Source organism: Mastigoproctus giganteus, chromosome 4 (assembly GCF_048544385.1).
Source record: "Mastigoproctus giganteus isolate SK-2022 chromosome 4, ASM4854438v1, whole genome shotgun sequence".
Lineage (NCBI taxonomy): Eukaryota > Metazoa > Arthropoda > Arachnida > Uropygi > Thelyphonidae > Mastigoproctus > Mastigoproctus giganteus.
Genome location: NC_143578.1, coordinates 118,304,938 through 118,321,640, shown reverse-complemented (window position 1 = coordinate 118,321,640; position 16,703 = coordinate 118,304,938). Strand labels below are relative to the sequence as shown.

Below are 16,703 nucleotides of genomic sequence, written 5' to 3'. Positions count from 1 at the left end.
TTTTGGCTGATGCTATATTAGCTTGCTTTCTTCCATCATGTGCCCTTGCTAATGCTAATAAGGCCTTTCTAATGGCATACATTTGTTATTTTGATGATGATTGTAAATTGTAAGATGAGATGTTGTGTGTAAAATCTATAGAAACTGACTGTAGTGGAGCATCCATTTTTGCTCCTGTAAAAACATGGTTTGATGAAAAACAAGTACCATTGGAAAATTTGGTATCCTTTTCCACTGATGGTGCTACCTCCATGGTTGGAAGACATAAAGGTGTTATAGCCCACCTAAAGGAAGTATGTTGCAAAGTGAAGTTCTTGCAATACACTGCATTGTGCACTGACATCAACTGGTTGCAAAAATTATTAGTCCAGTTTATCAATCTCTCAGTATAGTTATTAAACCTATAAAATAGTCACAGCAAATATGATTGCCTTTTCAGGAAATTTTGTTGATATGTGAGGTTTCTTTTACATACAGAAGCCAGATGGCTTTCTAAAGGAAACTGTCTAAAAAGATTTGTAAACCTTCTTGATACGATAATTACTTTTTTAGAAAGCAAAGGAGACAGATTTAGCAAAGGAGATCAGAAACACAAAAACCACTTGTACTATATGGCTTGGATTTTTCGAAAACCGAATGAGGTATCACTTCAGCTTCGAGGGGAAATTAATCATGGTGATAGAGTGCAAACGTGTATTGAAAGCCTTCACTGAAAAACTGGAAATATTTGAAAGCAATTTAATGGGAAACAATTTCATGGTATGCAAGAGTTAACTGAAATCAATGAATCTCTTACCAGGAATGATCTTAAGAATTATTCAGATCATTTGTGTTTTTTAAAAGGTGAAATGAAAAATTGATTTTCAGATCTGTTTTCTTTTGAAGTGAAGTTGTGGATGTTAGATCCAATTGGATGTGATTTTGGGTCTGCTAGTGAAGAAATTGAAGAACTCGTTGAATTAAAATGTAACGAAGAATGCACATATAAATTTTGAAAAAGGTGGAATGATTGAGTTGTGGGGATCAAAAGCAACTGTTCTTGAATGGCCAAAATACTTTTTTGTTTTCCAACGTCTTATCTGGTTGAAAGTGGTTTTAGTTCAATAAATAAAATATTAACGAAGGAAACAGAATTGATATATGTTCAAGAGGAGACATTAGAATTAAACTTACTAACATTATACTAAACATTAAACTTTTAGTTAAGAAGCATCAGGCTCAGGGATCCCATTGAATAAAAAGAGCAAGTATAAAGTATTTTCTTGTTTAAAATTTCATGGGAGCGATTATGAAAAAAAATTGTCTAAAAAAGCCCTTTGGGGGGCGATAATTAAAAAAAAAAGGTTGAGAAACACTGATTTATATATACTAATGACTACAATGGCCACAATATGCATTTGCATGTAATCCGAAATCTAGTAATAATATTTGCAATTGCTGTTGGGTACCAACATCATCATCACTCATCATAGGCGCCTCTGTAGCCAGGTGGGCAGGAGCAGCAGTGCGTAGCACATGCTTCTTGATTAGACCGGAGTTCGAGCCCGTGACCACCAAATACAGAGGATGCGGAAAAGTCAGGGAATGACCACTGCATATCCCCGGAGCAATATGGCCTTAGTTGCTAATGCTCCTAACAAAAAAAGAAACCAAATAATAACAATAGCAATTGCTGTTAGGTTGTGGTTGGTTTCTACATGGGAGTTGAACTTTGTCTTGTTGTGCAGTACTACTGTCATTTGTGTGGGTTAATACTGTCCACTGGTGGGCCCATCTAGAGAAGGAGGTAATTCTATTTCTTTGGAAAACAATTTTGATTTATAAAATTGTTTTCTAGTTCTCTTTTCTTTTGGCTGAAGCATGTTCTATACTTTGATATTCAAAGTATAGGACATCCTTCTATATTTTGAATATTTTGCAAGAGATTCCCAAGGGTTTCTCTTGCAGTGTTTATCTTACTGTATGGTGAATTGTCCTAACTGATGGCAGTAACAAAGGTGTATCAATAGGAGAAATTATGTACACATTTTCAGAAACAGGTTATGGAACAAATTAAAATGAAAAATAAAAGTATAATAAATAATAATCAAAATAATGAACCATCCTACTATCAGTAATTAATCGACAGTTAAGGAGATTACAGAGAATTGCCTCTGGACAGAACAGTAATTCCATAATGCCTGTGAACCCAGTTTAAAGTTGGTGTGCTGTGTTATTTAGTTTCTTTGTAGTTTTGTGACTCAGTTCCATTAATTTCACCACAGTATTTCATATTATTTATAATGATAAAAAAAAAAAAAAACCTGTAAAGTATTAACGATAACTAGTTACTGACTTCATGTGAACTATAGTTTTGAATTACAGTTCGTATAGAATGATTGCTAAACACTTTAATCAAGTCTTTGATGTAGCTGAGTGATCAGGAGTGAGAGTGAACTAGCACATACTCTTTGGGTGGACTGTGGTTCAAGCCTATGTGACTACTGAATGTGATTAATGACCATATTCATGATTTATTATAAACTCCTCTGACCTGGTTTTCATGCCGGAGTATAAACAAGGGTTATTTGCTGCATAGAGGTTTTCATGAAGATTGATACAAATGAGCTACACAATTTAAGCCACATTAAAACCATTTATTATTCATCAGTATGTTCATCATCATCAGCCATTTTCAAAAGGTGGTAGATGACTTTCATCAACCGGTGAAATACCACCACTTTGCTTAGTGGAGGCTTGAAGTGGTGAAACCCATGTTTAGTCTCTAGAGCAAAGTTTCCGGCATCCCCCTCCCCCCATACTTCTCCTTCACCCCATGCACGGTACTAAGTACTATAGGTTTTGATACCTTTCGTGTTTGGGGGTTTCATAAAAAAAAAAAAAAAAAAAAAAAATCCACTGCAGGATGAAGGCCTCTCCAGCAACTTTTCAGTTCCTTCTGTTTTGAGCACTGGCCATCCGTTTACTACCCACAAACTCATGAATTTCATCTATCCATTTCCTCCTTTGTCTTCCAGGATTTCTTCTAGCTCCTCTTGGGTACTATTCTGTTATTTTTTTAGTCCATCTGTCATCATGTCTTTGAGCTATGTGTCCTGCCCAAGACCATTTTAGTTCTTTAGTTTTGATAAGAATGTCCTTTACTTGAGTTTGCTGCCTAATCCATGTGTTTCTCTTCTCATCTAACAGTCTGATTCCCAATATAATTTGTTCCATTCTTCGCTGTGTAGTTCTCAGCTTCTCTTCCATTCTTTTGGTGAGTGCCCAAGTTTCACTTCCATAAGTCATGGTGGGGAGTATACATTGGTTCATTATTTTACGTTTCAGACAAACTGGGATATTGCTCTTCAGTATGTGACTATATTTCCTGAATGCTATCCATCCAAAATTTATTCTTCTCTTGACTTCCAGCCATTTATCATTATTACAGCTAATAACTTGTCCCAGATAAGTATATGACTCCACCTTTTCAATTACTGCTCCTTCAATAATTATTTCCCTTTCTGTGGCATACTTTTCATCATTACTTTTGTTTTAGCCATATTCATCTTTAGTCCTAAATCCTTACCAACTGTGCATAACTGATTAAGATTTTCTTCTAATTCTTTGGGATCGTGGCTTATGACCACAATGTCATCTGCAAATCGTAAATGGCTTAGGTACTCTCTGTTCACATTGACTCTTTTCTGCGACCAGTCTAATCTTCTGAAAGCTTCCTTAAGGGCAGCAGTAAACAGCTTCGGAGATATTGTGTCTCCTTGTCAAACTCCTTTCTCGATTTTAAATTTCCTACTGTCTTTGTCTAGTCTAATAAAGGAGGTAGCATTCTCATATATTTTCTTCAAAATCATAATATGTGGGGTATCTATGCCTTGTCTTTCTAGTGCCCGAAACATTGCCTTATGCTGTATGGAGTCAAATGCCTTTTCATAATCCACAAATGCCAGACATAATGGTGTTTTATATTCATTTGCTTTCTCCATTAGCTGTGATATTATGTGAAGGTGATCCATAGTTGAGAATCCTGTCCTAAAGCCAGCTTTCTCTTTTGGTTGATTCTCATCAAGTATTCTTTCTAATCTGTTACTAATGACCCTTGTAAACAACTTGTAGATGTGGGATAACAAGCTTGGTCTATAATTTCCAATTTCTGATTTATCTCCTTTCTTATGCAGCAAAACTATGATTGCATTTTTCCACTGCGTAGGTGCCACACCTTTTCGGATGCATTTTGTGAAGAGCCTTGTCCGTTTTTGTGTTATGTCTTTTCCTCCCAATTTTAACAACTCTACAGTAACTTCATCTTCCCCCGGGGCTTTCTGATTCTTCATTTTCTTCAGTGCATGTTCTACCTCATCAGGAAGAATATCAGGTATGTCGTATGTGTTGCTACTTTGCAATCCATCTTCCTCCTTCCTTTCATAATTCCCTCGCTCCTTGTATAATTCTCTATAGTAGTCTCCTGCTATTTGAATTATGCCCTCTCTGCTGTGTATAAGTACACCATTGCTATTCTTCAGTTTCAGTATCATTTTTCTTTCTGTATTACTGCTCATGGCTGCTGATTTAAATCCTTTGTTTTCCCTTAATGCCTGTTCAACTTTTCTTGTGTTAAATCTTCTTATGTCCTCTCTGAGTCTCTTTCTAATGGCTTTGCATAACTCAGTATACTCAATTTTCTCCCTGTCAGTGTTTTTCTTGCTCTTCATTTGTCGTCTTTGGTTCATCATGACAAGTGTTTCTTGACTAATTTTTTCTTCTTTGGATTTCTTTTTCCCTATAGGTTTCTTGGGCTTTATCACTTTCAGAAAGTTGTAATATTCCTCGTCAATATCTTGGTCCTCAGCAGTCTGCAGAAGCTCAAACTTGTTCTTAAGTTCCAGTACATACTGCTTTTTTTCCCTCTTCTGTTATTTCAAAGACCTTTGTATTTTTTACTCGAGTCAGTTTTTTCCTTTCCTTTCCTACCTCTATATCAAGTGTACATCTTACCATTCTGTGACACTTCCAACATTTACCTTATTCAGGACGGTAACATCATTCACAATATATCTTCTGTTAGTGAGGTTGAAGTCAATTTAATTAGTTGTTAATCCATTTGGACTCTTCCATGTCCACTTTCTGTTCACCCTTTTCTTGAAAACAGTGTTCATTACTGACAGTCCTTGAGATTCTGCAAGTTCCACAAGTCTTTCACCTCTTTCATTTCTTTCACCAATTCCAAAATTTCCTATAGTTCCCCTTTCTGCGCTGTTTTGTCTTTTTCCAACCTTAGCATTGAAGTCCCCCATAATAATAATGTAGTGGGTTTTCTGCTCATCTAGAAGACTCGGTGCATAAATGATTATCTCTGTTGGTGCATAAATCATTATAACCTTTAGCTTGTATCTCTTAGAAATCTTGAGTATTAGTCTTGACACCCTTGGTGATGTACTTTTGAATTCCAAAATGTTGTTTTTAAAATCTTTATGGACCAGAAACCCAACTCCACCTTCACTCCTTTCACTGTTTCCATTGGTGTACAGCAGATTTCCACTTGATAAACTTATAAGTGATTCATTTCTTCTTGTTTCAGCCAAACCGATGATATTCCAATTCACATTTTCTAATTCCTTTTCCAGCTCCAATATCCTGTCTTCACCGATGAGTGTTCTTACGTTATAACAGGCCAAGTTCAGTTTCCGTGCATGGCAGCCTGGTCGTACCCAGAGATTCTTAGCACCCTCTGCTTCCACTCTGATCCTCTCGCTGCCGTAAGAAGGAGAGTGAAAGCTGCTGGGGACTGAGGGCCATTTGTTTTGTTGTGCTCTCATATGCTGGAGGGTTTGGTCTTTTCCTCTTCACGCTGACCCAGGTGTCTTGAAGAGAACCACTCTACATGTTTGTTGCCACCTAAGTGACGTAACAGGGCTTACCATTGAGAAGGTGTGCATGAGTGGATTTTAGGGAGGTAGGCCAACCGGACTTCTCCTAAGTCTTCTGTAATAGAGAGATATTGGATCCATCAGTGTTTTAGGCTGAGTGTCTGATAACATACAGGATACCTATTCCCCTCTAAGCCCCTGTATGTTACAGTGCATTCACTGGAGCCTAGAATCAACAAAAGTTGATCAAGTTTTGTTGTGGTAAAAAGAGTTTAGATAATTTTTATCATTCTTTATGAATCCTATCTGGTTATCCAGATTTGTACCTTTTTCACAAACTATTTACACTGAAAGGACAGAATTCATGAGATACCTGGTTCTTGGCAATGCGACGCTGTCACTTCTCTCTCTAGTGGACGAACCCACCGCCTGGCAGGTATATAGGTACACTGCATTCACGTAGATGGTAATTTGGTGTCAGTATGGATAAACTTCATGAGTTAACTGACTTTGAAAGAGGGATGATAGTGGGTGCCCGACGCATGGGTCACTCTACCGCGGAGATGATACAGAAATTGCACTATCCCCATTCAACAGTATCAAGATTGTATCAGGAATATGCCGTATCTGGAATAACATCTCATTGTGGACAGCGCTGTGGGCCGAGAAAGGTGGTGGATGCATGTGGCTTTCGACGTCTGTCTTGCATTGTTTCAACCAACCGATGAGTGACAGCTGAGATGAGTGAGGGAGGTGTCAGAAATGTCTCCACCAAGACCATCAGGTGATCATTAGCCGCAATAGATTATGGGAGCCGCCAACCCGACCCGCCAAAGTTCCATTGCTAACATCACGACACAGGATTATACTCCTTAGCTGGGCGAAATAACATCGGCACTGGACCTTGGATGATTGGAGCCATGTCTCCTGGTCCGATGAGTCCCGTTTCCTGTTATTTCAAGCGGAGGGAACGTATCTGGTGGAAACCACATGAAGCTATGCACCTGTCATGTCAACAAGAAACTGTTGAGGCAGGTGGACAGTCGGTAATGGTCTGGGGCATGTTCAACTGGCACACGTTGGGACCTCTGGTACATCTAGGTCAGTGGCTTAAGTAGAAAAAGTGGGCCCCATTGCAATGGGCCCCCCCAAAAATATTTGTTTTGATAAAAAATTAACAAAATGGACATGTAAAACAGATGCAAGAAACCAGATATCCAAAGGCTATCCTGGAATGGATGCCTCCAGGAAGAAGGAGAAATGGAAGACCTAGGAGGACATGGATGGATGGAGTACAGGAGTGCATGACAGCCCGAGGTTTAACTGACCAAAGACACCTTGAAGAGCACTCTATGGTGGGAAAAAATTGCTACCAAAAATAACTTAAAGACTGAGGAAACCCGTTGTAAATGGAAACACTCCTCTTGAAGAAGAAGAAAAAATTATGGTAAATGTGTATTTAAAATCTTTATCAATACAATATAAAAACAAAAATAATATTAAATTCTCTAAATAGAAAAATGAAAAATAAATTCTAAAAATTTATTTTTCAGGAGAGGAAGGACAGAATAGTAAGGGAGGAGGGGTTATGCTATTAGTTAAGAAACACACAAATTCCAAGGAAGTGAAGCCAGTCAACATTGCTGGACAGTGCAGTGTAGAGTCAATTTGGTGTGACATAAGCATTGGGAGATCAAAATTGAGAGTAGGAGTGTGTTATAGGCCTAATGACTCTGATGAGTATAATAAACAACTTTACAGGGAAATAGTCTTATAATGGGGGATTTTAATTTCCCAGATATTGACTGGAATTTGTGGGTTGGCCACTCACACACTAGCAAGGCTTTTGTGGATTTAGTGGATGATTGTTTTCTACATCAGCATGTTCGGGAGGCAACTAGAGGAAGTAATACTCTTGATCTAATTATCAGTAGTAATTCTTCATGCATTAAGAATTTGCAGATAAAGAAACCACTAGGTGGCAGTGATCACATTGTGCTGAAGTGGGATTTACTCAAAGAGGGAACTACCGTCGGGGAAAGGGAAGGGTTTTTGCTTTCGTAAAGACGACTACGGTGGTCTGAGACAGTATATAAATTCTATGCGTCGGGACCAACTTTTTTTTTTTTTTTTTTTATGTGAACCCCAAACACAAGAGATATTAGAACCTATAGTACTTAGTACCGTGCTTGGGTTGGAGGTTGAGAAGACGAAAGAAGATATTTGTTGACATTGGACTTGAACTTCTGTAGATTGTAATTTTCAGGAAATACATATGAAGGAAGGTTGTTCCAGAAAACGGCAGTTGAATGAATAAATGAGGAAGATGAAAAGTTGGTTCTGTGGGTTTGAAGTTGGACAGTAAATGGATGTTGGCTGGTGGCGGCATGTGTTCGGACTGTTTTGAAAGAGAGAGCGGGAATTATAGAAGCCAATTCAGAAGAACAGCGCCCATGGAAGTATCTGTAGAAGAGGCATGCAGCAGAAACAGTGCGTATATGAGAAAGCGAGTGGAGAGACTCTGTTAGAGATGAATCATTAATTAACCTAACTGCCCTCTTCTGAATGGAATCAAGAAGCCTGAGAGAGGTTTTGGGGGCACCACCCCAGATGTGGGAACAATATTCCATGGCAGGGCGGATTTGCGATTTATACAGAGTGAGCAGCTGTTTGGAAGAAAAGTAACACCGAGAGCGAAAGAGAAAACCAAGTTTTTTAGATGCAGAGGAAGCAATATTTGTAATGTGCTTGTGCCAAGAGAGATTAGAAGTCAGGGTAATCCCCAAAAGAGATATATCATTTTGCCTAGAAATCGGAGCGTCACTAAAGATAAGCACAGGAGCAGAAGAATCCTACTGATGATGTTACCAATAGCAAATTCAAAATGGGAAGCATTCAAAGAATTTATCTTGGAAGCTACTAGGCTTTACATACCAACTAAGAAATATTGTTCAAGGTTTAGGCCTAAATGAATGTCAGATGAACTAATGAGACATATGGCAGAGAAGAAAAATACATGGGATATATATAAATTAATGGGTGACATGGAAGTCTATGATAGATATAAGCTGATCTGTAACCAAGTCACATTGGAGATTAGGCAGGCAAAGGCAGATTACGAGAAGTCTTTGGCAAAGGAGCAAAGAAAAACAGCAAAGAGTTCTTTACCTATGTAAACTCTAGAAGGAATGGGATGAATCAGATTGATCCACTGGATATTGATGGTTCAACTGTTGATGATCTTGCTCAGGTGGCTAACAAACTAAATGAGTATTTTGCATCTACATTCACACATGAGGAGTTATTCAGGGAGGTGAATGCCAGTGGTGAGTTAAACTCTGGCAGTGAGCTAGATGATTTTGTAATAACTGAGAGGAAAGTGGAGGAGAAATTGTCGAAGATAAACATAAAAAAGGCACCCGGGGTGGATGGAATCTATCCAGTTATATTAAAGGAGGCAGCAAAGGAAGAAAGCAAACCCTTAGCCATAATTATGAGAGCTTCTTTTGCACTCGGGGGAAGTACCCATGGACTGGAGATGTGCAAATGTGACCCCAATACACAAAGAAGGATCAAAGGGTGACACAAGTAATTATAGACCTGTTAGTTTAACTTCTGTTCCAGGAAAATTAATGGAGGCAATGGTTAAAGAAGCACTGCAGGATCATCTAGACAAGACTTCAGTTATAGCTCAGACACAGCATGGTTTTGTTAAGGGAAAGTCTTGCGTGACCAGTTTGATTGGATACTATGATAGGTTACAAAGCAACTGGATGCAGGGAATAACTTTGATATCATATATTTAGATCTTAGAAAGGCTTTTGATACTGTTGCACATGGAAGGCTGCTGAACAAATTGGAGCAGTGTGGCATTGGAGGCAAATTTCTGCTATGGATAAAGGGATGGTTGAGTGGGAGAAGACAGAGTGGTAATCAATGGACACTGCTCATCGTGGACTGATGTTATTAGTGGAGTCCCTCAGGGTTCAGTGTTTGGGTGCATTGTTGTTTTCTCTATTTATAAATGATATTGATGATGGAATATCAAGCTTAATGTCCAAGTTTGCAGACCATATGAAGGTTGGCAGGGTTGTTAAGGACACTAATGACAGTACACTGCTGCAACAGGATCTAGAAAAGTTGAGCAGATGGCCTGCGAGGTGGCAAATGAAGTTTAACAATGACAAATGTAATAAAGTGTACTACATATGGGAAGCAGTAACCCCAGAGTAACGTATCAACTCTGTGGAACTACACTGACAGTGGTAGAGAACGAAAATGACCTGGGGGTAATTGTGCAGGCAGATATGAAGTTTTCTGAGCAGTGCAGATGGTCTGCAAGAGTAGTTCATGGTGTCTTGTCAATGATATACAGGAATTTGTCTATCAAGGATAAGGAGGTGATTATCCCCTTCTATAAGGCAGTGGTCAGGCCACACCTTGTTATGGGAGGCCTCATTTTAAGAAGGATGTAGAGCTGTTGGAACGAGTACAGAGAAGGGCAGCAAGATTAGTGAATGGAACAAAGGGTTGCTCTTACGAAGAAAGGCTTAAGTTTTGCAAATTACAGTGTCTCGAGATTAGGCACCTGCGAGGTGATCTGATTGAGGTGTATAAAGCCTTGAATGGTTTGAGCATGCTCAATGCTGACGGGATTCTTTCTCTTTCCCAGAAAAGAATACACACTCATTGAGTGGACCGGGGTTCAAGCCTGTGATTGCTAAATACGATTAACATTTGCATTGATTGATTTAGATTGATTTATTGTGAACTCCACTGACCTGGTGGTCGTGCCGGAGTATAAACAAGAACATTTTTTTTTTTTACATGCTTTATTGACCATGGTTCAAATCGAAGTGACTTCTGAATGCAGTGACGCTCTTGTATTTTTTTCTGTCTTGTGAATTTCTCTAACCCTGCGAGTTTTCTCAGAAAATTTATTTAAACAGAAAATAATTTTATTAAAAAATTATTATAAACAGAAATATTTATTTACTATACTAAATATGTACATATCTGTACCTCCATTGCTTCACCACTTGGCTATGGTGGCATATTATGATGATAGTTGCCAGTGCACAAATAAACTCACCACCACAAAACAGCAAAAACTTGGCTATGGTGATGACAACTGCTGAGAGAAAATATACACACTTTTATTGGCTATTTTTGTTATATTTCTACTTTCAGAGTTGGTTGTTATAATTTTATATAAATGTACATAAAATTGCGTTTTATGTACATTTTGAGCTCTGTGAGATTTTAATTTCAGATAATCCCTCCTGAAGAATGGTGCCCACGAAAAGGTGGATATGATGACATCAACATTGTCATACCTTCACCAATATCTCAAATTGTCACTGGTCGTCAGGGTTTATATCAGCAGTTTAATATTCAGAAACGACAGATGACTGTGAAAGAATTCAAGAAATTAGCTGAAAGTAATAAGTAAGTTACTAGCCAATATTATTTTTAACTACTACCCAAGCAGATTTTAAGTGCCATCCCATGTAATAGTATGTCTTATTCTTTTTAAATTTAATCAAACTATCCACTTGCAGAACATAATATGGTAGTTTTTTACAGCAATCAGTTATTTTTTGGCTGGAAACAAATCTTCACACGTTTAACCTGCAGCTATCCTTTTTCAATTTGAGTTTGTGCTGTTATGTGTGTTGTGTAAGAAAGAGTTAAAAAAAAAAACTTTCATTAAATTTACTTAATCTGTTCATAACCTTAAACAATTCATTCAGGTCTCCTTGCAAGTGCCTAGTTTTCTGGTTGCTTTTCTCCTCACCCATTCCAAGAGATCCACATCTTTCTTTGTTTTGCTATACTGCGCAAGCTGCTTATTTTGATCACAGATAATATTATCATTTGTGTAATATTATCACTTTTATAAGGTCCTGATCAGACAAATACATAAAAAAGTGTGTATTGCAATCAGTACTGGCACACTATGGCCACAGATACCGATGCACCTAATAAATCCCCAAACAAGCAAGCAAGCAGTCAGCACTTTGGTTTTTGTGATTGCTTTATCAAGATTTATGCATGTGCAGTGAAGTGATTATTTAACATTGTTCTCCCAGGACCTATCGAATGGGTGCACACCCAGTGAATTTAACTGACTGCCCGGCTAAAATTTAAGCAATTCTCGCGATACCTTATGGTACTGCTCACTGATCTCAATCAATATTAATTTGAACATACTATGCGATTCAGATCAATGCGACAGGAGCACATAATGTTAAATTATTCAATTCATTTTTGCTCTGGATTGCTTAAGTCACATTTATAAATAACAGCAAATTTTATAATATTGCGAAGTATTACACTTCCCCACCTGGCTGGCAAACTTTTCTCTGGGAGAACACTGCTTAACATCCTGATTTTTTTTCTGGAACTCCAACACATTGCATGTCAAGTTACTGTTGTTACTTTGTACAGTTTGTGTGACTGTTGGTGTGATTACTCTGTGAAAAAAAAAAAATACTTAACTGTCCCTATCAGTCTGACTGTTTTATAGTAGAGCATTAATTCTTCTTCATTAACTCTTTTCTAATTCTTGATTTTAATATTTTCTTTATTTGTTTTTAATCGTTTGTATGGATTTCATTTTCATTTTATTGATGATTTTCTCAAAGAAATAAGTGGACAGTTAAATTAAAGTATTTTATATTGCTTGACTTTAATGTTTTCTTTCTGTCCACTTCCATCTTTCTTTATATGCATTTCCACTCTGTATTAATAAACAATGCTGAATAGCTGCATTCTTGTTTCATCAGATGTTGTTATCAATCAGTTATTATTATCAATTAATGTGTGTCATGAAGGAATTAATAAGCAGCACCCACTGTATTTGAAAGTTTTTTCATGAGTTTTTCATACCTATACAGTAGAATCTGGATAACAAGTTTCCCAAAGGATTGGAGGTTTAGAACTTCTTATGAGGGAAAACTTCTTAGAAGGGAAAATGACCTAAGGGTATGAAATATTAATTGTAAAATAAAAATGAAAAGATATACATACATAAGTTGAAGATCATTTTTAAGTACTATTTCAGAATTTAAAAATATTTTACTCTGCCTATGAGAAACCTTTTTAAACTGAGTATTTCTAATTGCTTAACATTCTGTTCGTTAAACTCATTACCAAATTGGAAGAATGAGCTTCTTGGTAGTTTCAACATACCTTAAAAGGTCACAATTACAATAAGACAGAGGAGCAACAAACCATTAAGTAATTCAGAACTGTCCACAACCATCAGAACTTAGCGGCAAATGCTTCATTGTACTTCATGTGGTTGATGCTAGCCAATTGTGGATATCAGTGAAAACAACTGAATATGTCACCTCCATTATATTAAAATGTTTATACTAAAAAGGTTTTAGCGCTGAAATCCTCAGACTATGGAAAATTCACTAATTGAACAAGTTAGTGCCAAGCATCATTTTTGTTCATAGTAAATCACCGACAGAAGTACGTGAAATTGCATTGTTTCTGTTATATCTCATATTGTGAATGCTTTCCAACGAGTTGCCCTGATATTGAACTACTTCAAATAAGGTGGTTCAATATTGTTTTGACAGTGGATTCTCGAATATGCAACACTTCGTAAGTGAATTCTCAGCGGATACCACCACCACCCAGGGATGGTAGTATGTGCTGATAATAAGGAACAGTAGTCTTCTCCACTGGTGAAGCATTGCTTATTTGAGGTGGCAAGTCGTTGTGAAAGCATTCCATTCCATTCACAATATGAGATGTAACAAAAACAATGCCATTTCACCTACTTCGGTGGTTTCTTACGAACTTGGTACTAATTTGTTTGATTACCACACTGTTTATATTTTTTTAATATAAAAATAAAGAATTTCTATATTTAAAAAATGTATTAAGTGGGAAAACACATTATAATAATACACTGTGTATTCTTTATCACAAGTTTTTATGCAGAAAAACTTTTTACCCGGAAAACTTCTTACAGGGGAAAATAATACATTACAATATATAGAATTGAAATTGGGAATTAAGAAACCAAACCTAATACAAGGGAAAACTTCTTATGTGGGAATTTCTTATCTGGTATCTACCTACTGTATACATGGTTTGAAGATTTTTTATGTGCAGTATTAAAAGAATTTGTACACACGCATGCACACACACATATTCGTCGCACAGTTTGAAACTGTAAATGCTTGCTGCGACCTATCATTTGTGTTTATAAATAATAGAAGTTATTTTTATATTTACAAAGTTTCTAAAATTGACATAGGAGGACTGATTTTTGAGTTGGGTGGAGGCCTTCCACTTCTTATTCTAAAAATAGGAATTTCTACTCATTTCAATAGGATTTAAGACTATGCAGGCATGCTCATAGTAATAGCTGGAATTGAAAAAAATAGTGCGTAATTCCAGAAGTCAATGAAACTGAATCATATAATACATATATAAATGTAGAGGATATTACTGCAGAAAAAAAGGATATAGCATTAGCATTAGTAGAGGTATATGATGCAAGGTAGCAAGCTTTATATAGCATCAGCCAAAAAAAAAAAAACCTTCCTGTTTCACCCATCCATTCATTCCAAAAGTTTGTCTAGTTCAGCCATGGATTTATTTAAACTGTCAATGTGAGCCATATCCAAAAATTTCATTACTTCATACAGCATGTCCCCTCCACTTTTTCTTACTATTGAATACACCATGAATTGTCAAACTAATAGAATAAGCGTATCTGCGAAAAGATCTAAACCTCTCAAACACTTCCTAGTTCATTTAACAAATATATGTGGTCTCAATTCTAATTTCAGCGATGTCCATTTCCACTTGAGTCTGCCAAGCCCCATGTACCTTTTCTGACAGGATCTCAGCTATCAGTTGATTCAACTACTGCTCATCTCAGTTTCACAAATTATTTGTTGTATGATTCCTTTCGCCTCAAAGGTGGTACTTGTGCATATGTCTGTTCCGATATTCCTTGTCAGAGGCTTGGTAATTTGGAATCTCCTCTTTTCGATCTTCTGTCTTAAAATCTCTCTACCTCATTGTGTCAAATTCATCTGTTATCTCTACCATTTTCCTCAACTCCACTAATCACTTGGAGCTCTTTGACTTTCTCTCTTTGCAACTTGACATTCTCTAGTCGAACTTTCCTAACAGTGAGATAATTTTTCTTGGTGATTTTAATGTTCACAACTCAAGCTGGCTTCTGTTTTCTAGTCACACCGACCCTGCTGGTTGAGGTGCTGAGGCTTTTGCAGTTTCTAATGACCTTGCACAGATTGTTCATTTACCTACAAGAATACCGGACAATCCTAACCATACAGCGAACATGCTTGATCTTTTTCTCACAAACAACCCTTCTAAGTACACGGTCGAAGAGCGAGTGGTCCTTTAGGTACCTCAGATCACAATTTGGTGATTGTCTCTTCTCCAATGGAGCCTTTATCTCATGGCTATTCCCAACCTCATATTGTTTGGCATTACAAGAATGCAAAATGGGATGACTTGCAAGATTTCTTTTTCTTGGTCGGATTACTGTTTCAAAACGTCTGATGTTACTGTTTGCTCAGATTGTGTCAGTGAAATTATTCTTGTAGGAATGGAATCCTTTATTCTACACTCCACTATAAAATGTCATCCTTTATCTAAACCTTGGTTTTCCAATAAATGTGCTAAGGCTGTTCAAGTGGAGAACGTATATCGTAATTTGCTTGTTTCCAATTCTCCAGTTTCATTTTCTGCCTACACCAAAACTTGCAACAATTCTAAAGCAGTCATTAATCAGTCCAAACTAGATTTTGAACAGGCTAAGAGTAGAAAACTAGTTTCTTGCTCTAGTGGTAGCTGGACATTCTGGTCTCTTGTCAAAGCTATTGGCTGCAACTTTTGCCCATCTGACAAATTCAATGGAAAAGTTTGGTGAAACACAGGCAGTTGCTCTTGACACCTCAAAGGCTTTCACTCATGTTTGGCATAAAGGTCTAAACAAGCATCCATCTTATGGTTTTGCCAACTGTTTTTTGTAATTGGTTATCCAATTTTCTTTCTGATCGCTCACTGAGGGTGATGGTAGATGGCTCTCTGTCTTCTAACTTCTCCACTAATGATGGTGTTCCCCAAGGTTCAGTTCTTTCCTCCACTCTTTTCCTCTTGTATATTAATGACCTTCCATTGACTGGAAATGCTATCCATAGTTTTGCTGATGATAGCACATTGCATTCCACTTCCCATTTTGAAAAACCTTGCCCTGCTCAGTCAGCTTCAACTTCTCGAAAATCTGCTACCAATTCCTTAAATGCCGATATACAGGTAATTCTCCAGTGGGGCAAAGACAACTTAGTTGATTTCAATCCTTCTAAAACTCAGTCTTGTCTTATATTTTGCAAAAAGGATCCTTCTGCTCCTATGCTTATCTTTGGTGACACTCTGATTTCTAGGCAAAATGATATCTCTTTTGGGGATTACCCTGACTTCTGACCGCTCTCTTGGCACAAACACATTACAAATATTGCTTCCTCTGCATCCAAAAAACTTGGTTTTCTCTTTCGCTCTCGGTGTTACTTTTCTTCCAAACAGCTGTTCACTCTGTACAAATCTCAAATCTGCCCTACCATGGAATATTGCTCCCACAACTGGGGTTGTGCCCCCAAAACCTCTCTGAGGCTTCTAGATTCCATTCAGAAGAGGGCAGTTAGGTTAATTAATGACTCCTCTCTAGCGGAGTCTCTTCATTCTCTGTCTCATAGATGTACTGTTTCTGCTGCATGCCCTTTCTACAGATACTTCCATGGGCATTGTTCTTCTGAATTGGCTTCTATAATTCCCGCTCTC

General features: G+C 37.4%; 1 protein-coding gene across 1 annotated transcript in view; it reads left to right on the top strand.

Annotated features, from left to right (window-relative positions):
- The window catches only part of LOC150087017 (lysine-specific demethylase 4A-like), a 694,533-nt gene that overhangs the window by 61,239 nt on the left and 616,591 nt on the right, over nt 1-16,703 (top strand). The window contains exon 3 of the mRNA XM_090372906.1: nt 11,137-11,312. Coding sequence (XP_090229032.1) covers nt 11,137-11,312 — 176 coding nt within the window. The remainder of the gene's footprint in view (nt 1-11,136; nt 11,313-16,703) is intronic.